Source organism: Poeciliopsis prolifica, unplaced genomic scaffold (assembly GCF_027474105.1).
Source record: "Poeciliopsis prolifica strain line A6 unplaced genomic scaffold, Auburn_PproV2 SCAFFOLD103, whole genome shotgun sequence".
Taxonomy (NCBI): Eukaryota; Metazoa; Chordata; class Actinopteri; order Cyprinodontiformes; family Poeciliidae; genus Poeciliopsis; species Poeciliopsis prolifica.
The window spans coordinates 212,040-236,374 of record NW_026562478.1 but is presented as its reverse complement, the minus strand read 5'-3'; the positions used below and the strand labels follow the sequence as shown (position 1 = coordinate 236,374).

Sequence of the window (24,335 nt, the reverse complement as noted above, 5' to 3'; positions counted from 1 at the left end):
AAAAAATATAATATGAGTAATTTGGAAACAAAAAGAGAAAGTAATGCAGCTTATCAGCATGAGAAATATCAATAAGTGGAGGAGGAGAGAAGAAAGAAAATGAAAAGCAAAGATTAAAATAAATTCAAAAGTGAAGAAAACAACAAAGGGAAAAGAATTTGAATGCAATCGAGAGAAGAATGATGGAGAAAAACCAACCAGAAATAGCAGAAGAAGTGGAAGATGAGTAAAAATGACAAAAGAAGATGGAGATGAGAAATAAAACATCTGCCAACAAACTGGGATCGATTTTGTGAATTCCTCCACAGATTTCACAAGATCCATCCGAACCCTCGAAGAAAATGATTAAAAAAAGAAATCCATCCTCTCCACTACAGATGACAGATTGACGTAAAAATATTAAGTGTATTTATTTCCTTTAGGTTTCTTCATGTCCACCATTAATGTGTTTATTTCATATTCTCAGCTGCCTTTCATCAATAATGTACAACGTTCTGTTTGTTTCAGCTCCTAAATTCAACAAAATCCTCCTTCCTGTTTGTTTCTGTGTCCTGTAAGAAACTATTAAGTAACTAATAAATCATTGATAGCTGGACAGGAACTCACACAGAAAGAGGGACATTACATTCACATTTATTGTCACCCAAATTGCATCTTGTTGTTTTTAGAACATAATTTACCCTGTGAAAATATCTGTTTCCTCTCACTGAAACATCCAACTCATTTATGTTTATCTAATTCAAGTAGTTTTACCTGCTGAGAAATGATTGTTTTTTCTGGAAACGTTTGAGGCTTCTGACCTTTGCCACAGAGACGCCATCGGCCAATTGGTCAAAAGCTCTCATGCTTGGATTGGCAAAACATTCGTCATGAATGTTATTGCATAAGTCACAGCTGCTAATTGATGTGACCTGCTGATCTTTTCTTCTAGCTCACAGAAAATTGTCAAAACTGTTGGAAAGTGTGCAGCAAAGTTTTTTGTGTTGTTACCCAAACAACATAAAAACCTCTGAAGAAGACGCCAAACACAACTTGCTTCTCCAAATGGAAACAAAAACAGAGTAGCGTCAGATGTTAGCGGTTGCCAGATTTCTCTTCTGTCTTTGGTAAAAGTCCATGAACCATTTGTCCTGCTAGTGCTAATTTAGCTCGTTTGTTTTGATTGTATTTACCCAGAATGCCATGTGTTACAGCCCACTTCCTGCTTTTGGAACCGTTTCCCATCAACTTAGTTTTCACATATGCATTCAAACCAAAGCAGAGTTCACTTTAACCAAACCCAGACTGAGGTTTGGAGACCGAACAGAGTCTGATTGTTACGGTTGATGAGCATTAACAACTCCCTAAACAAACCAGTTTCTAGGCAAACGAGCTTGAGTTGGATCAAAGCGAACTCAACACAACTGGTGTGAATGACCTCTTAAATGACCTTTTTCATAACAAATGCTTTGAATTTTGACAGCATCTTCCAGGAGCAGCAGAAGAGACTCTGATCTATTCTAATGCCTGAAAATGAGACACTAGCAAAACCGCAGTCACCCAGTTTACTCAAAGCCCCTGAAGCTGAGGGGAATTTCACCATCCCTAATTTTATTATTTACACTTATTTAAACATGTCTAAATGCTTCACATAAACCGAGACATTCACTGCTTCTCCTGGCTTCAGTTTCCACAAATCTGATTTCCACCATCGAGTCAAAATGCAGCAGAATCAGTCGAATGATTAAAAGATTTTACTTCCATGGATTCCTGCCATTTCAGCCTCCAAACATGGCTGTCCTCAACACATTTAACTAGCAGCCTGTTTTCTATGTGCCACGCTGACTCATTAAAAGCTTTCGTCTTTTTTTATGTGCCAATGACGGCGTCTAATGAAGCATTCGGAGGACGAACCGTTCCAAGAACATTCTACCAGGGTCCTTTCATTAAATCCATCCACACGCCGAGCCAATGAGATGGCAGCTTATATAATCACGTAACTTTGAGCTGCAAAGTTAGATAAGGACATGATGAGAGTCTGTGAATAACGGCAAGTTGTTTCAAATGTAAACATCAGAGATGAGATACAGTCAGAGGAAGTAAGCATCTCTCGTATGAGAAGAAATGCTTTACGGTGCGGCTCTTCTGTGCTCGGGCTGAAAATTGGACCATTTATCTTATTTCTTGAAAAGCAATACTTTCAGCAGACAGAGAGGTTTTTCTGTTAATTCCTCTGAGGATTCACCAGATTCTGTCAGAGACTGGATTGGAGGATAAAAGCTTTTGTGCTCCAGACAGACGCGGTCTGCTCATTATCAGATGTTTTCACATCACCAACTTCCTTTAATGAGGGGGGGAAGGTTTGAGTAACCTTACGATCCTAGGGGTGATGTTAGGGGTGGTACCATCTCCTGTGGCCCAAAAAGATGCCAGTAAGCACTGTGTCCCTGTGTTCCTATCACTTATTAGTAAGGAGAGATGGAGGTTGGTCCCAGTTCAGTTGTGACCCTGATTAATATCTGGAAGTGGGAATGAAGTCAACTCGCCTCATCAGTGATAAAGGAGCAGAAGATGAAGTGAGATTCATTAATACCAGGAAGTAGTGGTGCACAACACTAACTACAAAATCAGTTGTGCGAATCTTGAAGCACCAATAAAGAACATTCATTCTGCTAATGCTAAAGATAAATGTTCCACTAATACTAACTCTGACTCTACGCTAAATTGTGATATATCTGGTATACCTTTTTTTTCTTGGCCTGTTTATGATCAATGGAAACGCAGCTCCTGTTAAACTTTTCCCTACTGAGATTTTTCCTGATGTTATGAACCCTCTGAACATTATTGGGCTGCCATTGTTGACGTTTTTCTTCAACAGCCGTATTTCCATTGATGACATAGTTGTTTAACTTGGAATTTCAAAACATGAGGTGGTTTCTGGGTTGCAGCAAAATTAGCTTGTTTTGCAAACAATTTTGCAAAACAAAATTTCAAAATTGTTTGCAATTTTTTTTGCAGATACTTTTGTGGATTTCAAGAGTCACAAGATCACCAAGTGGATGTTACTACTGGCAGAAACCACAAAGAAGACGACAGGAAGTGGTAGGAGAATAACAGCGCAACATGTTTTCATTGACTTATCGAGGGAAAAAACTTATTCACAGAGACTTTAATTGCAGTTCTTATTTAATGGAAACACTGCAATTGTGACATTAGTGGAATATCAATGTTTTGCACACTTTTGCAATGGAAACAACTCATGAGACATGAAGGAAGACATTCAGGTTGCTGTTGTCGGTTCAAACAATTCTCAACCTCCTTGGGAAAAATTAGTAAAAAGTTCTGAAAAGAAACAATGATTAAACATCAAATGACATACCTGAATTCAGTAAATGCAAATGCTTAATCATCTAAAACACCATCATTTCTATTACAAATGTGCGCAAAATATTGTTGTTATTTCATTAATGTTGGGGAAAAACTATTTTGCATTTGTGGTGTTTCTTTCAAATAAAAAATGCAATTAAAATCATATGATAAGTTTGCTCATGTGATTTGTCAATAAAAACATGCCACACCATTATTCTCCAACCACTTCTTGTTGTCTTCTTCGTCATTTCCGCCAGTAGTAACATTGATTATGCGACTCATGTGATACAAAAAAGTATTTCCAAAGCAACCTTGTCCCGGCTCAAACCCCTTTTAATGAAAAACAGGATTTTTTTTTTCAAAACTGCCACGTTTTCATTAAAACAAATTTATTTTCTTAATTCCAATTTTCGCAATTATATGAAAACACATTTAACGTTAAATATTCTGTCTAAACTGAGAAACAAAAGAACCGAATATTTTTTTTTTGCAAGACTCGCTTTGCAACCTCCCCAACCTTTCAAGGTTATCAAGACAATCCTGATGGGATCCAATCCTGCAGGACTCAAAATGACCATCTGTGGAAATCTAATTTCATCACAAGCATCCTGCAGGCATCACAGAGCAGCAGTTCTGACTTTTCAGCCAGAAAACCACCAGATCGGACAGAAACTATAGTAATTATAGAGTGCTGTCTGCTGCAGTGAGGCATATTTAAATCGCCACAAATGGTTCTGAAATCATCATTCACAAAAACAAAACTGTAAAAACACAAAATCTTACCAAATATTGTTGGTCAAGTTTCTGGTTCAAACATTTTATTAGACTTGAAATAAGACAAAACTAACTAATATAGGAGCTTTTTTTAAGTCAATGATTTAAGTCAAAAGCTTGAGTTCCACTGTCAGATTATTTCACTGACAACATGGGAAAATGTCTTGTTCTAAGTGAAATTCTTCTATAATAAGGAATTATTTATTTCAAAATACTCCTGCATCTTGCAGAAAAGTTGCTAAGTCAAAAATACTTGATTAGCTGTGGTGCAGTCGGTAGCCCTGTTGCCTTGCAGCAAGAAGGTCTGGGGTTCGATTCCCGGCCCAGTCTGCATGTTCTCTCTGATTCTTCCTCCCACAGTGAAAAACATGACTGATAGGCATCAGTGTGTCCTGTCTGTCTCTGCATTGCCCTGCGACAGACTGGCGACCTGTCCAGGGTGACCCCTCGCTGGAGACCCGACCCCGCTCCGGAGAGCAGAGAGGTGCCGTTTACTTTCCTCTGACACGACTCCCAGTTCATCAAAACAAATTTATTTACTGAGATATTTGCACTACAAACTAGACCAAAAATACTTGGTGAGATTTTGTTTTTTGCAATGAATGGCATTAAAACACAAGTCTTACTGTTCCAACTGTTACTTGGAAGAGCTTAAAAGAAACTATTACTTTGTTTTTCTGTTTAGATATGCCACTTTTCTTTCAGAAATATAAAAATAAACCTTAATCCTGAATGCGCCTCTGTGTCTGAGCAGAGTCCAGGCTCTTTTCAAAGCAAACAGCTCCACTATAGAAAAGTTTCTTTTGTGGCTGGCTGGGGAAAAGGCTGTTTATCTTATTTCCGGAGCAGCAATACCTTTTCCCGACAGCAAGGATTTGTTATTGATTCTCCGGGGAATTACCGCTGATTCCGATAGAGATTGTAAACGTGGACAAGAGTGTTTCTCCCCACCCACGTCGCGGCCCCTCCAACCTGCCCATCGGTGAGGACGTTTGTTTGTGTTTGATAATTCGACAGAATGACAGATGGCGATGTTGACAGAAGCAGGAAGAGGCGCGCGATGATTTAGAGAGTGATTGATGGAGACACAAAGCAGGAGACAAACGACGCAGCCTGAAATGGAGAGCAGCTCTGTGAGGATGATGGCGGCTGCAGAGAGAACAGGCGATGCTTCAGGCAGGGCGCTTGGCTTATGACGTCTGAACGCATGTAAACACGATCAACACAATTTCCTATCAAGTTAAATAGTTGGAGCATCTTGTGTTTGTTTGTAAAGGATAAATGTGATCAAATCAACAAAAATACGTCCAAATTTGTTTGGTCAAAGATGCGACGTGTAACTTTACTAAAAAGAAAAGCATGTTTTTTTCTGTATTGTGTCTTGACAGTATGAGATGAGACAAATAATCTGTGGAAAAAATGGAGCAACTCCTTGAGCTACCGTTACTGTCTGCAAAAACAATCAGTCAAAAACAACCAATCAGAGCAAAGAGGAGGGTTTAAGCGCTGTCAATCATCCTCCTGTATGCTGCTCAATGTGCTAATGGTGGGAAACATTCGCACCATGTTTTTCCACCATCACACAGATAGTACTATTTACTTTGTGAATTAGGAAATGCTAAGACAGTGGATACAATGAATAGAGCAGATTAAGTATTATGAAGCTCAAAATGCAACTTCAATGAAACTTTAAAAATGAGCTGGGATGCAAAGAGTTCCAGAAATAAATGTAATATCTGAAGCGCACTTGAGCACTGATTAGTTTCATGCTATTATAGCAGAAAATGTCAAGCTGTTTCAAAGAAGCCGACTCACCTGTGGTGTAAATATTAAATAAAGTAATTAAAGCACATTAATATAATAAAGTATTAGACTCAAGCAGAAGATGGTCTAAATACTTTCCAACTGATACCAGACAGATTGCAGAAATCTAGATGAAAAATTTGACTCTATAAAATTCAGTTCAAAACCAGTTTTTGTTGCTCATTGTCCAGTTTGAACACTCAGCTGTATTCAACTTAAACACGCAAACATTTTATTCAGAAGGTAAAATGTTGTCTTTGATATTTTGTACAGGTTGAATGTTTGTTGGGGAATAGCTGTTTGAAGTCCGAGCTTTATTTGAACGCTGTTGCCCCCTAGTGGTTCATCCCCAGATTCGCTTCAGTACCTGGAATCAGTTCTTACACCTGCTCAAATTTTCTACTTTCTTTCTAACCACAACTTTCATGCGGACACCTTCTTGTTTTATGACTGATTGTCACGTTTTCTTTCTGGTTTAAATGTTTAAACCGGTTACTGGTGAATATCTGGGATAAAAGAAAGAAAAATTATTATTTTTCAGGTTGTTATTTTTGTCCTTTTATCACCAGTTCAATCATCTGGTTTCCTTTATACTGTTTTAATAATTTGGGAAGGTATGCACTGACTTTCCCTTCACCTCAGAAATGAGTCAGTTTCTCATTAAAGATGATTGTAGATGTCAGCATCAGAAGTAATCTGGTGACATTTATGCATGATATCCTCCTCCAGTCGAACGCCCCCAGCCCTCATCAACACAGCTGACCCAACATGTGCTCTGTGTGTGTGTGTGTGTGTGTGTGTGTTTCTCCTTTCATTAGTCGATGTGATCAGCTTGTCACTTCCTACGTTGTTGCGTTGAGGCACATTTGTACTTCAAAGAGAAGCTCCTCATTATTTCCCTGATATAAATATAGTGATGATCTGCAAACGAACACAAACCAGAGCATGCAGGCAAAGCAGAGAATGAAACTTTGTTTTCAACAAATTTTACTACTAAAAAGTGCCACGCATGATGGACAAAAATGTCATGTTGCGACTTGCTATTGGTCACCAAATGTTTGCAAAAACTATTCTATTTTGTATATTTATTTGCTAAATACGCATTCGATGCTTTAAAGAAGTAAACAAAGAAGTCAAATTTGTGTATCAACGTATAAATCATTGTAGATTTTCAAGGTTTGCAAGTGAAATTTTCTAGATTTTTAAAAATCTTATTAGCAACAAAATCAGAATATTGCTCACTCTTGCTTTATTTTGCTGGGTTTATGAAATTTACAACAATTTAGGAAAACAACACTGGATATTTTTATTCACTATTACTAATACATTTTATAGAAAGCAAAAACCTGGATGAATATTTTGTGTTGTACATTACATTTTAAGATTTTAATTGTAACCTTTTGGAACAGCCTGAAATTAAATAAATTATTTTTTTTTTTATTTTATGTACTGTATTTGGTATTTATTTACCAAAATAATTAATACCAATTCGGTATTAATATGCCTTTGTTGAAAAAGCATGACTTTATATGCCTTTTTATAAAATGAAGATGATTCTGTGGGGTGTCCAGCATTTTTCAAAGAGGGGTCCATGGCCCCGCCTTTCCCCCTCTTGGGGACACCACTGTAAAAACACAAACAAAACCACAATTATGCAGAAAAATTACTGATTATTTTCAAGTTCATCTACCAATTTGTTTTTGTATGTTCATCAAACATTTAAAGAAATATTGAGCAAAATTATTTTATTATCTATTTTACATAATTATTTTACTTGCTTTAATCAAGTGATAGTACTTGATTCAAGCAAAATCTATCAATTTTAAGACAAAAAAAACATTAAATCAGAACTGTAATTTACATCAAATTTGTTTTTATTGTCAAAAGTAACACAAAGTACCTAAAATACAAATATTAATTGTATTAGACTCAGGTTTGAAGTTAAACAGAACAAGTTTGACAGTCAGACTGACCGCAACCTTTTGGGCTATTTTTTCTTCTTTTTCTAAATTTAATTTTAAACACTGAATAACTGAAAAACTGCTGCAATTAAAATTAATTGCAAATGAATAGTTTTTCCAAATCAAGCAAACAAAAAATTATTTTTTACACATAAACATTGCTTTACTATCATTTAAAATTTCAAAACCTAATTTACATTTTCATTATTTGATTAATGCAAAAAAGTTTTCATTTCTAGTTAACTGAATAATGAATGTTATTTTTCTTTAAATCTACTTCATGAAAAAGTCCAGTGATCAACAAAGTTTGTTAATAATTCTCTTTTTAATCCAAAAACACACAAGTTGCTCAAAACCAGCCTGGAAAAGCCAGAACTGCTCAACGCTCTCGATTAAATTTTATTTAAAAATATGTAGAAACAGGAACGCATGTGCAAACAAACATACACCAACTGGGGAGACGCTCCTCTCAGCATCAACCTGGACTGGAACAAGAGCCACAAAAAGCAAAAAACAAACTTCACAGCAGCACTTTTACCCTCTCAAAGTAAATCCCTCCAGTTCAACATGTTGCACATCACAAACCTCAACAACTTCAGCAAAAGTTTTATCTTGAAAATCAAATAAAAGCCACAGAGTTTAACTGTTCGCTGTACAGACACATAGCTACTGCAGGAGTCTGGGAAATGACTGGAGACCCTCAATTCAGCACAAATGTTTGCACCTATAGGTCCTATTTTTTATTAAAACTTTAAAAAAAAAAACTTCAGCAGCACCAGAAACCTCCACAATGCAAAAACACAAAATCTTAAGAGTATTTCTGATCTAACTTCTACAGCAAAACATTAATAGACTTGAAATAAAAGAAACAACTTAAAAGTAACTTTTCAGCTTGTTTTTTGGAAACAATTCCTTAAAAATAATGAAAAAGTAGAAGTTCTGGCAGATAAACTTTTTTTCTTATGACAAGAAAATTATTTTAATAAATAATTATGTAAATTTTTTCTGCTCATATTTAACTGTTTTAAAGTATCTATTTAAATAATTAAATTACTGGTTCAATAATGTTTTAGAATAATTGAAATAATCATTAATATTCAAATAATTATTTAAATAACTACTTCCTTTAATAAATACTCACATATTTAAATAAGTAGTTATTTAAATATTTATTTAATTATTCAAGAAAATAAGAAATTCCAATTTAACTAATTCCTTATTTAAAGAATTAAATAATTCAGTTATTTATTTTAAGTAAATAATTTGAGGAATAAGCTTCTACATTTTGCTGAAAAGTTAATTCTAAATTATTTTAGTCTTTTTTTCAAGTGCACTAAAATATTTGCTCCATAAGCTAGACAAAAATACTTGGTAGGATTTTGTGTTGTTGCAGTGCATAGAGCTCCGGTCCTGGTCAAAAATAACTTAAAGTGCAATAGAGAAGGTTGAGAAAAGCAACCCTAAAATTAAAGGGTTTACTGGAAATAGTAGCATTTCTAATCTGCTTCGTTTGGATGCTTCCTGTCACTAAAACTGTTCAGAAACTAAAGTTAAAGTGACAGTTTTATTTCAACTGAGTCAAAGGTTCGACTAAAAATCAGCAGCAACGAAGCCGGCAACATGGCCGCTCATTACTGCTCGTAATCAGTTAAGAAGCCTTTTTTTGTGTGTAAATTTAGCGCTTTCCTTTTATTCTAAGATGCATCAGGTTTGGCTAACAGTCTGGACCTTCGTCCTGCGGCTCGTCCTGGAACGGGTAGCTGAGCGCCGGAGGGAAGCCCTGAGTCCGCGGCAGCTCGTCCAGCAGCACCAGGTCCTCCACCTCCCTGCCTCTGTAGCGCCGCCTGCAGATCTTTACCGTCACTTTCCGGCCCTGGAACACCTTCAGCGCCTCTTTGGAAGCCATGGCCTTTGCGGCCGCCTCGTCGCGCCCGTAGCCTGTACCCATGTAGACGGTCTGGCAGCGGATTTCGCACACGTGGCCATCCTTCTGCGTGCGTCCCGCCGGGAGGCCCGCAATGTCTTTCAGCGGCACGAACACGCATGTCACCGTCTGTTTGCACGACTCCACACAGCTGCGCAGGATCTCGAAGTGGTCCAGGTTGGGGCCGAAGCCGCCGGCTGACACCAGCTTCCATGCCACGGCCTTGTAGAGGCGGTTGAAGAAGGGCTGCTGCTCCGCAGGAGCCTGAGGCGGGGGCCCGGACTTCTGGACGGCAGATCGCGCCGCCGTTCTCCCGGACGGCCGGCCGTCGGCCTCGGTTCTGGACCGTTTCACACAGCCTTCGGGGTCGCCGTCTGGGAACGAAGACAGAACGTTGTTGATGCATAAGAAGACATGTTTAATGGTGAACAAAGAGCCGATGGTAAGGAAATATGAACCATCAACTAGAAAACGTCTCAGTTGTTGACTGTGTGGTGTCTTTAATGACTTGATATTGACTTTTATGATGAAAGCACTCTGAAGTGCCTTGTTGCTGAGATGTGCTATATAGACAGACTTGACTGACTGATTCATATGTTTCTTTTTTTTATTCAGCGTATTTTAAAAAATGTTTCCTTTATTAAGACAATCAGTCATCTTGATACAAGAGAAAACTCAGGTTTTTAAGAAAATGGACGCCATTTGTTGGTGAATGAGATCAATCCAGACTGATTTATTTTAAGGCTTTTTAAAAAATCGCAGGCCAGTAACTGTGTATGGCACTCTAAACACTCCATCAAAATTAGATGTCGTTTTTAAAATCCCAAGTTAAAGCAAACAAAACTCAAACAGCTCAGTAAAACCCAACTAGAGTCACTTTTATGAATCACAATAATGGAAATGTGGTTTTAATCACCGTCTGGGGCGCTGCGCTTTCCTCTGGCAGTGATTCCGTCTTTCGTCGTTTTGTGGACCGGCGGGTCCTGGACGGCGATCCCCTCGCCCATCTCCTTGATCTTGTCCATGACGGCCTGCGGGTAACTGAGACGGAGATGAGAGCAAAGTTACATCAGCTGGATGTGCAGAGAAGCTGGAAAAGCTCAGAAGGTTTTCTGGTTGTTGATATCTAAAATTAGTCCACTTTGGAATAAACTGCTCAAAGATGTTTGACTTCATTTCTTGATGGTAAAGCTGAAAATCGTTTCATTTTTATTAAAATGGTGAATAAACACAAAGTCACTCGACAGAATATTAGGGCCAAGGAACAATTTTTAATTATCAGAATAAAGTAGTAATATTATTAGCATCAAGCAGTAATTTTATGAAAACTACATAAAAATTAACAAAAAATTTAAATGAAGAATGTTGAGCACCTTGTGAAGTTATACTTTGGTATTGGTTTTGGAGATAAATACTTCTTTAAATTTATCTGCATTAATTTATGACTGAAATTTGAAACTATGTAGAAACAACGTTTATTATGAGGAAAAACACAGACTGAGCTGCTTATGTTAGATCTTGAGATCTTTTATACATTTTATACATTTTCTGATAAATTTAGCCTTTATTTAGCTAATGTTATGACTTTACTTTCTTCTTTAATCAAAATGATCATAGGCTGTTCCTTATACTCCATTGTACAACTCATAGAACAGACAATTTAAAATTAAACTTTTTGAAAATATTTTCTGTTTTTCATTTATATAGTGCGTAAACACAAATTTAAATCGGAAATGTTTTGAAGAAAAAAAATCTAAAACTTTATTTTTCAATAAAGCTAGCTTGGTGCTCTTGAGGCCCCCTGGTGGTGTGGAGGCACTAAGTAGCCGCATAACTCTCATATGCCTTGGGCCGACCCGAGTGACCTACCTGCAGCCGAGGAAGACGTGGTTGGCCCAGACCATGGACAGAGACAGCAGCCTGTCCAAACTGCTGTTGCAGGTCCCCGGCTTCACCGTGGGGAAAGCCTCCATGTTCCTCAGGATGAACTCCCTCCGAGCAGACCACTGCTTGTTGGTCTCACAGTAGCCCCGGAACGACTCGATCCACTGGGCCAGCTGCGGGTTCTGGCTCAGGTACTCTGAGACGTCATCTCCACATCTCACCCCCGCCATCCCTGATGGACACAGGGACAGTGATTCCCAAAACTTCCGATCTGAAGCAAAGCAGCAGACAAGTTAAAACGACTCAGATTAGCATTAACCAACATGAACAACAAGTAAGGATAGCTTAAGCCGCCGAATATCTCGTGTTGTGCTGCTGTTACCTCACCTGGTTGTGTAATTTAACCGACCAGAAATGTTACAAAGTGGTTCTCACCTGCTGACGATAAGTTGAACCAAACGTGAAGTCGAGAAACATTAGCTAAACCAGAAGGCTCACGAAGAACTACAAAGCATCGTTTATCTAACATGGGATAAGCAACAAGGCCGCCATTATTTTGGAGTCAATATCTCCTCGTTTAACAGTAAGAAACTCTCACATGCTGCGCTGTTTCTGTTGCGATATGCTGCTAGCTAGCTACATTGTCGAAAAGTGACGTAAAAACCGCGACTTAGAAGAAAAACTACAATTCCCACAGTTCGGACGTAAACTACCGGTTCCCATTCGCAAATGGCATAACAGTCGCAAATAAAGAGCAACTTTAAAAGACCCAGTCTGATTTTTGAGGCATATTTACTAATATTTTTAAAACAGACACAAACGAGTTAGCGTTGGCTAGCTTACGTTCGGCTGCTGTTGGTATCCATAGCAACCGCGGAAGTGCAAGCGTTCATCCAGTGACGGCTTCCGGTTGCTCTCAAGTCTGATGGCGGTTTGTTTTTGTCGGTGAATGGAAAAAATAAATAAAACTCTGCTTTGATTTATCTGGCTTTTCTTTTTTTAAAAATAATAATTTAAATATTAAATATGATTCACGAGCTGCTCTTGGCGCTCAGCGGATACCCCGGAACCATCTTCACATGGAACAAGCGGACTGGTTTACAGGTAAAACTGATGTAAAATGGATGCCTACTAGCTGTTTTGTGAATTGTAAAAATCAGCTCATTCATACTGAGCTGATTTTTATTACATGGGGGTAATTATTTGAGTAATTGTGGATTAAGAATTAAGGACTTCAAATAGTTTAGAAATGGCCATGTAACCCTTCCCAGATTGACAAGCCACAGCAGTTTCCTCTCCAAAGCATCAGAAATCATATGTACACTGCAAAACATCAAATCTTACCAGGTATTTTGGTATAATAGGAGTTTCACTGACAGATCATTTCACTTTCAATAAGACATTTTTTCATATTATAGATTAAAAATAAATGTGCCAGTGGAACTAGAACTTTTTTATTCCTATTAAGGAATTATTGACAAAAAACAACGTCCTATATCTTGCTGCAAAGTTACTTATTAGTTAGTTTTGTCCTTTTTAAAATGAACCAGGATATTTGCACTATAAAGAAAGCAAAAGTTCTTGGTCAGATCTTATGTTTTTACAGTGCTTTTTGAAGGTAAATTAGTTTGAAAAACTGTCATTTTTTATCTCAATTAAACGTCATATGTGGTTTCTCTCCTAGGTGTCCCAGGACCTTCCCTTCCTTCACCCCAGTGAGACCAGTGTCCTGAACCGGCTGTGCAAACTGGGCTCAGATTACATTCGCTTCACTGAGTTCATAGAGCAGCACACCGGCCACGTTCATCAACAAGTGAGTCTCTATGTTACATAACTTTATTTCCACATTAAAATTAGCAAATATGACAAACTCAATGAGTCCAACTGCACGTTTAATTCATGTTTACCTGGAATTGTTTAACTTTGAATTAAAATGTTGTTTTTCAGGAACATCACACCAACCAGCCGAACCAGACGGGTCTTCATGGAATCTACCTGCGAGCGTTTTGCACCGGACTGGACTCCATGCTACAGCCGTACCGACAGGTGCTGCTGGACCTCGAACAGGAAGTAAGATCACCGCACAGACATCACATAGCTAAGCACACAGCGGGACAGTCTTTTAACTTCCGCTTATGTTTCAGTTCCTGGGAGACCCACATCTGACGATATCCCACGTGAATTACAAGCTCGACCAGGTAACTCAGGGAATGAATGATTATGTATTTTACAAACGTGACAGTTTGACTGAACTTTTGCTTTTTTTAATTTAAGTTTCAGTTGCTGTTTCCCTCCGTTATCTTGGTGGTGGAAACTATAAAGTCACAGAAGGTAAGAAGCATTTAATGAGGAGAAGTTTGTGATCTACTACATTTCATTTTGATGTAAACTAATGGCCACAATAATACTGTGATGATAATTGTGATTTGGTATATAAAACAGCACTTCACAATTTAACCCTTTGCAGAAACTCATTGGAGATTCTGTTGCTGTTTTTTGACATATCTTCTGATATTGCAAAACTGTTGTTTTTGCCACTCGGATATAAAAAATATCTGAGTTTTAAGGGCTCCATTTCTTCTTTAAATGGACTCCTGTATGGAGCTAAATTAGGGCAATAAAGTTTGTTAAAAAAAACAAGAAACTACAAAATATTTTAAAACTGAAATAAAGTCTGAAACTAAAACAATTAAACTTTTAGAAAGTTTCAGTTTCAAAACTGAAACAACTGAAAACTTTTTTCCCGTTTAAAATCTTTATTTTCAGTATTTTTTTCAAGTCCTCTCATTTTTTCAGTTTCAAAAATGTTTTTCACTTTTAAAACTTTTTTTTTCAGATTCAATTAACTTTTCAGTTTCAAAACCTTTCTTTAGGTAATTCTTTTTTTCTTTTGAGCAAATTTTATGGCACCAATTTAGCTCCATACTCATGCTTTTAAAGCACAGTGGGATAACAGAGTCATCTGGCTGTCTTAGATCCATGGCTGTCAGATCCTGGAGACGGTGTACAAGCACAGCTGCGGGGGGCTTCCTCCGGTGCGCATGGCTTTAGAAAAGTAAGTCCGCTCCGGTTTCAAAGTTTGTTTTTGTTTAACTCTGAGATGCAGAACGAAACCCTCCTCTGATGCTTCTCTTCATGCTTCTCTTCGTGCTGCAGGATTCTGGCCGTGTGTCACGGTGTGATGTACAAGCAGCTCGCCGCCTGGATGCTGCACGGGCTGCTGCTGGACCAAAGCGAGGAGTTTTTCATCAAGCAGGGCCCCAGCGCAGGAGGCGCCGCCGCCAACCAGGACGAGGAGGAGGAGGACTTGGGACTGGGCGGTCTGAGTGGAAAACAGCTGAGAGAGCTGCAGGACCTGGTGAGGCGCTGCAAACACAACTTTACCACTTCAAATCTTACCTAAAAAATTGAAACAAATTTTGCTGGACAATAAATTTCCTCAGAAATTGTTGTGATAAATAAAAACTTGATTTTAATATAAATGTAATAATAATAATAATTCAAGGACACATTCTTAAAGATCAATAAATTTAAATTCCAATGAAGATTTTACTCTGGAACTGGAAGATATTTAAAATATCTAAAATAAATAAACAAAACAACAAATAAAAGGAATTATGACTTTTTTGAAAATGTCTCTGTGTGTCTCAGAGTCACATAAAGACAGTGACAAAGTCAGCTCTGTCTCCCTGTGTCCTTACTAATGTCCAGCGAGAGTGTTGGGTAATAGATCCAACATCAGCCTTCTCTCAAAACTTTTCTGGGATTAAAGTCGCATCAAGAGCTGCTGTTTTCTATTTTTATCATGCAACTCACTTTGAACTGCCTTATTGCTGTTAAAATAAAACAAACTTGATGGTTTCTAACTTTTGTCTTTTGCTCAGCGGCTGATCGAGGAGGAAAACATGCTGGCGCCGTCTCTGCAGCAGTTCTCTCTGCGAACAGAGATGCTGCCGTCTTACTTTCCCATCCGGGTGGCAGAGAAGATTCTGTTTGTGGGCGAGTCAGTTCAGATGTTTGAAAACCACAACCACAGCCCGTCCAGAGCCGGTACTGACCCGCAGACCTGCGGCCGTCATGGTGAGAGCGGCTCCTGGTTCTGATCGCTCTTCTGTTTCAGGCTCCATCCTGAAACACCAGGAGGACACGTTTGCTGCCGAGCTGCACAGACTCAAGCAGCAGCCTCTGTTCAGCTTGGTGGACTTTGAGAATGTGATCGACGGGATCCGGAGCACCGTGGCCGAGGTCGGTTCAGATGCTTAAAGTAACGCTTTTCTTCTCCAGCAGCCATTGTACGTGGTGGAACTCTGCTTGGGTTGGTAGGTAACAGGCCGGAGTTGCCAGGGAACATAGTGCCTGCTGACCAATCACATGACGTCTGACAGGTTTTTAAAACGGCTCCAAAAAACCTTTTTGTTATTGCCAAAAAACTGCAGTTTTTTTAAAGCACTGATTGTTTTTTAGAAGCAATAAAAACCCAAATGGGTGAATTAAATTATGCAAAATGTTAATTTGAATCATAGCTTCTGTTTAAAAATTAATTTGTGAAACTTTTGAAATCCAAGGAGATCACTGGTGGAAAGAAAATCCTGATTATCCAAAATGAAATCTCCAGAAAGCACTAATTTTATTGATCAGTAACGGGTTAATGGCCCCGCCCTGCTGGCCGGTGCAGATAACGTCTCTCTGCTCTGCAGCATCTCTGGACGCTGATGGTGGAGGAGGCGGATCTGCTGGAGCAGCTCAAGGTTTGTGATCACGCCGTTTGTTTTCTGGAGCAGAAACCTTTGCAGGACAGATGTGTGCTGACGTTTCCGTTTCCAGATCGTTAAGGATTTCTACCTGTTGGGCCGCGGGGAGCTCTACCAGGTTTTCATCGACCTCGCCCAGCAGATGCTGAAGGCGCCGCCAACGGCCGTCACTGAGCACGGTAAATATGGCCGCCAAGACGCTCACGCCCGCCCAGGGCTAGAGCAATTATTTGTCTTTAACTTTCTTTTCCTTTTCTTCTGTCTTTAGATTTTGTCTTGTCTTTCATTCTTTCTGCTTGTCTTTCCTTTTTCTTTTTCATTTTTTCTGTTCATCTTTCTGTTTGTCTTTTGTTTTTCTTTCTATTTTTTGTTTCTATTTTTTGTTTTTCTTTTTAACTTTCTGTTTGTTTCTGTTTCTTTCCTTTTTTATGCTGCCTGTTATTTTTATATTTTATATTTTTCTTTTTGAGTTTTGTTTTTTTTATTGTGTGTTTATTTTCCTTCCTTCTGGCTGGTAAATGTGTGAAATGTATTTTTCAGTCTTCTTGTTTCTGTGCTTTCTGCCTGCAGACGTGAACGTTGCCTTCCAGCAGGCGGCGCACAAGGTTCTCCTGGATGACGACAACCTGCTGCCTCTGCTGCATCTCACTGTGGACTACCAGGGGAAAGACGCCAAAGGTCAGCTCACAACTTCACTGCAACAACAAATCATTCAGCAGAGAAACGTCGTTAGATGAGGCAGCAAACGCTACCCGCTCATTTAAAGGCTCATCTGCTGTGAGGCAGAAATATTTGCACTCATATAAAACAATTTAGAATAATTTATGCCTTTTAAGCTGAAAATGCCAGAAGTTTGCTCTCTGGTACGTTTTCTTTACTACTACTTATTCCACAGTACTTTCTGGTACCTTGGGAGTATTTTATGAACATTCTGCAACTTCACCAGGTTTTTGTTTGAAACGTTTATTAAATTCTATTATACCGAAGAAAAAAGCACTAGCCGGTTATTTTCTGTAACCTTTGACGTATTTTAAAGTTTTTGGGGGATTACAACCTGCTTTCATCAACTTATGTTGTATTTTGTTGAACATTCACAAAGAAAACAGAAACAGTTAACAATCATAAATAAATTAACGAAAAGACTCCTCAGTTAAAACATTTACAGACAATTTCTTTTCAGAAGAGCCAAAAAACATTTTGAGTTCCTTTAGTTCCATGTTTTCTGCAGCTGGTTCCAGTGAGGCGATCAGATTTATTCAGGTTTGTGTTTCAGAGGCGTCGGGTCCCAGAGACGGAGCCACTCCTCCTCAGGACTCGTCTCCTCGGGAGGCTCCGCCCACCGGCTGGGCGGCCCTTGGCCTGGCCTACAAGGTCCAGTGGCCGCTGCACATCCTCTTCACTCCCGCCGTCCTGGAGAAGTGCGTATCTTTAAAGGGGCAGTACCACGTAAAATCTACTTTTTGCAAGTAGATTTTGTAGCATAAGAGGCGCTAAATTCCTGGTAATACTCCAATTTAACAAAATTTAATTGCCCCATAGAACATTACTTTACAAAAAATAGTGTTTTAACTATCAGTCATGACATACAATACACTTATTAAGCACAGAAAAGACTTCATACCTTTTCTCGTGGGATTCAAACCTTGCTGTTTTGCAGTGAAATTGTTGTCTTTTCGAAATAAAAGCTCACAAAATTAACTTTCACAGTAAACTTCCCGTTTTACAATCACACTGCAACACATTTATGTTTGACAAACCCTTTAATCTCCATGGCAACCATTCAAATGTGCAAAATGGCTCCTCCCCCACTCAGCTCCTTCAGACTAGCTGACAGCAATTAGCAAATACCTGCGGCATCCGTACATCTGCTGAGCTCGTTATAGGAGTTACTTCTCTGTTAAGGGGTTAATAAAGAATCCTGAAAGAGAAGGATCTTAAAGACACAGAGGCGCAGTTTCAATGGGTTTAAATGAGGAAGTAAAAATTATTTTAAGACATATTTGATATGTAAGTAGACATGGTTACTTGGATCATGCTATAAAATGATGATTTGTCTCTGGAAAACAACGCACGGGCCCTTTAAGTAGCTCTATTCTCTGACGTCAACCTTCATCTCCACTTCCTGTGCGTCAGGTACAACGTGGTGTTCAGGTACCTGCTCAGCGTGCGGCGGGTCCAGTCGCAGCTGCAGCACTGCTGGGCTCTGCAGATGCAGAGGAAGCACCTGAAGTCCAGCCAATCAGATGCAGTGAAGTGGAGGCTACGCAACCACATGGCGTTCCTCATCGACAACCTGCAGTACTACCTGCAGGTAAAATGCTGCAAACAATTAATTGACTCCTTGATTAATGGTTTATTAGTTTACGATGAGTTTCAATCTATTAACTAAAAGTCTCCAATATGGCCGCATTCCACCAGAGGGCGCTGCTGCTCAATATGGTTCACAATAAAAAATTATGTAAAATTTTGTGCTTCATGTGGAAATGCAGTCGATTGTCTTCCTGGAGGAGAAAACTGAGGTTTTGAAGAAAATGATGGCTTATAAATTACCGATTAATTTATAAGCCATCATGTAGTCGACTAACTATAGTTTTATGAAACGATCAGATCAGTCAATTTCAGGTCATTAATTGATCATTTGAACGGCCTGCGGCTCGTCGCCAGGTGGACGTCCTGGAGTCTCAGTTCTCTCAGCTGCTGCAGCAGATCAACTCCACCAGAGACTTTGAGAGCATCCGATTGGCCCACGATCATTTCCTCAGCAACCTGCTGGCTCAGTCCTTCATCCTGCTCAAGCCGGTACGTCTGATGAACGTCCAAAGGTCAAGAGTCATTTGTGCTGCTTCTGTTCTGAAGACATTAATGAAAGATTAAAGATCAAAAGTTCAACCCGCCATGTTACCCAAATCAAAATGGTGTCAAATGTTTGTGCTGCATTTGTTTTGAAAATATTCTTGAAAGCTAAATGTGAAGCTGGAATGGGAATGGTTGACCTCTGATGACCTCTGTAAGTTTTAATTATCATCTTTAAAATAATAGCAGCACAAACTAATATCTTTGCGGCACAAATGTTTTGTGTGATTCAAACTGTCATTAATATCTTCACCATCACAAGCAGAAGAGTCTTGCTGCATAGACATGACTGAGTTGACCGACACTAATTTGTTAGATTTGAATAAGGTCAAAGGTCGTCCAGTGGGTGTCTCACCTCCAGTGCGTTGGCCTGCAGGTTTTCCACTGTCTGAGCGAGATCCTGGACTTGTGTCAGAGCTTCTGCTCTCTGGTGGGGCAGAGCGCGGCGCCGCTGGACGATCGCGGAGCAACTCAGCAGCTGGACCTGCTGGTAAAGGTAAGCCCCGCCCACCCGGCGCCGGCCGCGGGTCCGACTCGGTGCTGACGCGGTGTCGTTTCAGGGTTTCCGGCGCCAGTCGTCCCTGCTCTTCAAAATCCTCTCCAGCGTGAGAAACCATCAGATCAACTCGGACCTGGCGCAGCTGCTGCTGCGTCTGGACTACAACAAGTACTACACACAGGCCGGCGGCACGCTGGGCGGGTACGACCCACTCTGCAACCAGAACCTCCCACAGGAACTACCACGGCGCCGCAGGGCCAGAGTACATAGAGAGGAACAAGGGAGAAAATGTCCGCCAAGAATCACAAATTTGGAGAATAATCTGACGTTTTTTAGAAAAAAATTACATTTTGAGATTAATCTCTTTCCTTTTTTTTTTTTTTTTTAAAAAGAACACTTTGGAGTTTGAACAGTTGAAAATTTTCTAGAAATTTGAGTTTCCAATGAACAAGAATTTGACTGTTTCTAAGTGTTTTTATTCTATTAAATGTTTGACTTTCTGAACTCAGAAATGTTCTTGTTTTTTCCCTAAAAGTTCAGATTTATCTCAAAATTTCTGAGTTTTTCAGCATAAACTTACTGTTCCTTCTTTTTTATGTAAAATGGCCCTGAGCTGCCGTGGCAGGATGATCCAAACTGTTTATCTAATAAAAATTTCTTTCCAGGGTTTAAGAGGAGCCGGAAGACGAGAACCAGAAAATTCACCTCGATCTCAAACTCCTCCGGACTCGTTGCTTCAGTCGCCGTTTGGACTTTTCACACAGTTAAAGCAGCAGTTTAGGCTCATTTCTCACATAAAAGAATATTTAGGCTGCTTAGTAAAACCGGAAGGATTTAAAATATATTTTTGGGCTGGAGTACTGGGAATGTTGCACATTAGGCTGGGTTGAGGTTCTAACGACTCCAGCAGATTCATTCAGATTCCTGCAAGAACAAATAAGTCACAGTGAAGTTCTTCCATCACAAAACTGAAAATAAAAGAAAAAGGATTGGCTAATCAATCAGCATTCAACTTATTAAATGCCCACATATTCCTCCAAATAAAATTTATCCAAATTTCATTTTTAAACCAATGTTTAATTTCATAAAGAATCATGTTAATCTAATGTATTTGATGCATTTACTTTCTTTTTTTACAAGTTAGAAAAGTGTAAATATTTGACTGAATACTTGGTTCTGGAGATATTTTGGGGCTCTTGATTCCTGCAGTGATGTGAGGATTTAGCGTCTCCATCCAACAGGGAGGTGAGGAAAAGAAACATTTTCACTACTCAGACATTTTCTAGACAAAAAACAAGGACTTTTTTCAGTGCTAGTAACTGATCATTTGTGAGAAGAAAAAAATAAAGTTACTTAGAAATTTCAGAGTTTGAAAAGTGGAAAAATTCAGTTTTAGAAATTTTCTGATTAGTCTCAAAATGTCTTTTCCAGCACATTTTTGACTTAAAACATTTCCAAGTTTTATTTAAAAAAAGTTTGGAGATTAGTCAATATTGTTGAATTTTTCAGTACTTTTTATTTCCTCATAAATTTTTTAAAAAAAAAAGCAAAATATGGCCTGTTTTTTGTTAATTAGGACATTTTTTAACTTTCTAAGGAAAAAACATTCTGAGATTTAACTCAACTTTTTAGTTTTTTCTAGAAAAAAAACTTCAAGCTCAGAAATATCCAAGTTTTTTCTAGAAAATTTCTGAGAAAGAATCTCAACATCTGAGTTTTTTCGGCCTAAATGCTCCAATTTGCCGTTGTAAGGGAGAAACAAACATGTCAGAAGCTTTTTGGGCCATTTATATGTGATTAGTTTCCATCCAGACTCAAAAATGATTTTATATCATTAAATACCAACATGTGAATTTTTTTCTGCAGCTTTTGCAGGTATTCTGTCCAGCACGTGACTCTGATACATCTAATGTATTAAATGTAAATATATTGTGTAAAAATAAATCCAGGGAAGTTAAAATGAAACATGTCACAATTTATTGTCCCATAAAAACACATTTATGTACAGCAGAGGCATGCAGAACACTGAGCTTGGTCAAAGGCCTTACGGAGTCAGGTTATGAGGAAGAGAAGGAGGAAGGAGAGCACTGAGGCCGGTTGTTAAAACCCAGATGCTCCCCGCAGATTACGCTCTGGACGAGCCACTCCGGAGACACGATCGGCACTTCCTGTGATGTCACACTCCGCTCCACCGCTGGTGGACAGGTGTGGTCCGCCACCACCACGTCGTACTTCCCAGCAGGAATCTCTGGAAGGAAGAAACAACAGTCAGCAATGTTTGGTCCAACGGTCGGCCATGTTTGGTCCAACGGTCAGCTATGTTTGGTCCAACGGTCGGCCATGTTTGGTCCAACGGTCAGCTGTGTTTGGTCCAACGGTCGGCCGTGTTTGGTCCAACGGTCGGCCGTGTTTGGTCCAACGGTCGGCCGTGTTTGGTCCAACGGTCGGCCGTGTTTGGTCCAACGGTCGGCTATGTTTGGTCCAACGGTCGGCCATGTTTGGTCCAACGGTCGGCTATGTTTGGTCCAACGGTCAGCTGTGTTTGGTCCAACGGTCGGCCATGTTTGGTCCAACGGTCAGCTGTGTTTGGTCCAACGGTCGGCCGTGTTTGGTCCAACGGTCGGCCGTGTTTGGTCCAACGGTCGGCCGTGTTTGGTCCAACGGTCGGCCGTGTTTGGTCCAACGGTCGGCCATGTTTGGTCCAACGGTCGGCTATGTTTAGTCCAACGGTCGGCCATGTTTGGTCCAACGGTCGGCTATGTTTGGTCCAACGGTCAGCTGTGTTTGGTCCAACGGTCAGCTGTGTTTGGTCCAACGGTCGGCCGTGTTTGGTCCAACGGTCGGCCATGTTTGGTCCAACGGTCGGCCGTGTTTGGTCCAACGGTCGGCCATGTTTGCCACGTTTTCCCCTGACATTTCAAGGAGAATTTTGGGATGTGGGTCTGGTACCAGTACCGGATGCATCGCCGTCGGTCTGGTGCTGCCGTACGGAGGAAGCTCCGCCCATCGTCACCAGCTGGGCCCACAATTCGTTCGGCTTCTTGGACACCAGAAGGACCCGGAGTGCTTTGAATGGGCTGCAGCGCGGATGCCTGATTGAAAAAAACTAATTAAAATCACCTGAAATGATGGAAGAGGAGGATCAGAGCCACTGAGAGAAAAAGTCAGAATTCAAAGTTTGACAGTAAAGTCACATTTTTTCCCCAGTGTATTAATCCTGTTCCGTCTGAAACAGAACCTGCGGCCCGGTTAAGCTAGCGCGGCGGCGCCTCACCACTCCACGATGGCGTCGTCGGGGCCGACGCCGGCCGGCAGCAGGTAGCTCCTGTAGTTCAGCAGCTTGTTCTCCTTGCAGCAGTCACGCACCCAGATGTGGGAGACGCACGGAACGCCGCTGGCCAAACACAGCAGGTACTTCCTGGTTCGGCAGTGCTGGTCGGCGATGAGCAGGCTCTGATAGGCTGCCTGGCACTGAAGAAAACAAACGAAACGAGGCAGAACCGTGTGGTGGAGGTGAATCAGATCAAACTTTTCACAATTTGTCTCAAACTGTTGCAACATATATTTTATAAGTTACATCCCACAGCTTTAAAGGTATAAAGTTCACAAACAAAAGGTGTGTCACAATGTTTGTACTTTGTTCCTCGTACTTTGATATTTTTATTAATTAGAATTCCTTCATCCCCGAATCTTTGACTGATATCATTAAAAGATCTGCACTAAAGGAATAAGCAGTAATTTTTAATAATTATCAACAGACTTGTTATTTGTGAGTTCATACCTGCTCCTCGTTGAAATCGGGCAGGATGAAGCCGCCGCCAGCCTGCAGCTGGGATTCTGTGTACGGTTTGTTGTACGGACCCGTCTGGACGTAATCTGGGCCGAGAATAAAACGTCACCAAAACGAAGAAATCAACCAGGAAACTCCAGATCAAAGAAAGGTTCTGGATCTGCTGAAGCAGCTCACCCTCCTCATCGTCGCTGGTGACCTTGTTGCTCATCCGGTCGACCTCTGACGACGCCGTCAGCATGAAGGCAAAGCCCATGAACAGAGACGAGTTCTGGGGCAGCGGGCCGTGGGTCTCCACGACGTCGCTGGGCCGACCCGGCAGGTCGGAGCCGCTGCCGGACGTGTTGCACACGCTGAGCCGCTGGCCTGAAGATCCGCCAGAAAGCAGAGAGCGTTACAGAGGAACAGGAAGGGCGGCCATTTTAAATAGAACGAGCCAATCCCAGGATTCCTTCAGGTTCTCCTCGTCTGGATCTAAAACTGATCAAAGGTCTACAGAACCAATCTGGACCATTTTTAATGTGTAGAAGAATAAAAGTTTTGGATGGATGCATGTTTTGATGGAAAGATGATATTTTAAAATAGATTGATGAATTGAAGATTTTTAGATGTTGAGGCAGAAATCCTGAAGTTTCCTTCAAACATCCCATAATTCCAGAGTCGATGTAGAACGGTGACGGGAAAACACTTCAGTTACCAAACAGCTCACTAAAACAACTCAGAATGAGTTAAAAAGAAACATTTTTAA

At 40.1% G+C, this 24,335-nt stretch overlaps 3 protein-coding genes across 9 annotated transcripts in view; 1 reads left to right on the top strand and 2 right to left on the bottom strand.

Moving 5' to 3' along the window:
- Positions 1-7,776: 7,776 nt before the first annotated feature.
- On the bottom strand, positions 7,777-12,579 carry cdkn2aip (CDKN2A interacting protein). 4 transcript variants are annotated; one of them, XM_055023544.1, is made up of 4 exons: positions 12,538-12,579; positions 11,680-11,926; positions 10,727-10,851; positions 7,777-10,184 (listed from the first exon to the last, which is right to left on the bottom strand). In XM_055023544.1, the coding sequence occupies exons 2-4, from the start codon at positions 11,922-11,924 to the stop codon at positions 9,601-9,603; spliced, it is 954 nt and encodes a 317-aa protein (XP_054879519.1). In that variant the 5' UTR covers positions 11,925-11,926; positions 12,538-12,579; the 3' UTR covers positions 7,777-9,600. The 4 variants fall into 4 exon arrangements, with proteins under 4 accessions (XP_054879519.1, XP_054879518.1, XP_054879516.1 ...); XM_055023543.1 differs by having other exon boundaries at positions 11,680-11,965; positions 12,538-12,557; XM_055023541.1 differs by lacking the exon at positions 12,538-12,579 and adding an exon at positions 12,130-12,531 and having other exon boundaries at positions 11,680-11,965.
- A 30-nt stretch (positions 12,580-12,609) lies between these two features.
- tubgcp4 (tubulin, gamma complex associated protein 4) lies at positions 12,610-21,755 on the top strand. The gene is made up of 18 exons (XM_055023540.1): positions 12,610-12,798; positions 13,379-13,507; positions 13,642-13,764; positions 13,839-13,892; positions 13,969-14,025; positions 14,670-14,749; positions 14,851-15,052; positions 15,579-15,744; positions 15,815-15,939; positions 16,392-16,442; positions 16,519-16,624; positions 17,016-17,123; positions 17,719-17,863; positions 18,579-18,756; positions 19,110-19,244; positions 19,675-19,794; positions 19,859-19,998; positions 20,463-21,755. The coding sequence occupies exons 1-18, from the start codon at positions 12,721-12,723 to the stop codon at positions 20,467-20,469; spliced, it is 2,004 nt and encodes a 667-aa protein (XP_054879515.1). The 5' UTR covers positions 12,610-12,720; the 3' UTR covers positions 20,470-21,755.
- tp53bp1 (tumor protein p53 binding protein, 1) overlaps positions 21,752-24,335 on the bottom strand; it is a 25,167-nt gene continuing 22,583 nt past the window's right edge. For all 4 annotated transcript variants that reach the window (XM_055023535.1, XM_055023538.1, XM_055023537.1 and 1 more), the window contains 5 exons: positions 23,765-23,953; positions 23,579-23,673; positions 23,072-23,268; positions 22,753-22,889; positions 21,752-22,045 (listed from right to left, as the gene is read on the bottom strand). In XM_055023535.1, the coding sequence (XP_054879510.1) occupies positions 21,855-22,045; positions 22,753-22,889; positions 23,072-23,268; positions 23,579-23,673; positions 23,765-23,953 (809 nt within the window). In that variant the 3' untranslated portion in view covers positions 21,752-21,854. The remainder of the gene's footprint in view (positions 22,046-22,752; positions 22,890-23,071; positions 23,269-23,578; positions 23,674-23,764; positions 23,954-24,335) is intronic.

Bases quoted from the DNA above. Each gene is read 5' to 3' on its own strand.
- cdkn2aip (XM_055023541.1), bottom strand. From the start codon at position 12,223: ATGTTAGATAAACGATGCTTTGTAGTTCTTCGTGAGCCTTCTGGTTTA. The intron at 11,966-12,129 runs GTGAGAACCACT...GCTTTGCTTCAG, and splicing joins GTTCAACTTATCGTCAGCAG to ATCGGAAGTTTTGGGAATCA. The intron at 10,185-10,726 runs GTGATTAAAACC...CTTCGTTCCCAG, and splicing joins AAAGCGCAGCGCCCCAGACG to ACGGCGACCCCGAAGGCTGT.
- tubgcp4 (XM_055023540.1), top strand. From the start codon at position 12,721: ATGATTCACGAGCTGCTCTTGGCGCTCAGCGGATACCCCGGAACCATC. The intron at 13,508-13,641 runs GTGAGTCTCTAT...GTTGTTTTTCAG, and splicing joins CCGGCCACGTTCATCAACAA to GAACATCACACCAACCAGCC. The intron at 19,245-19,674 runs GTACGTCTGATG...GTTGGCCTGCAG, and splicing joins CCTTCATCCTGCTCAAGCCG to GTTTTCCACTGTCTGAGCGA.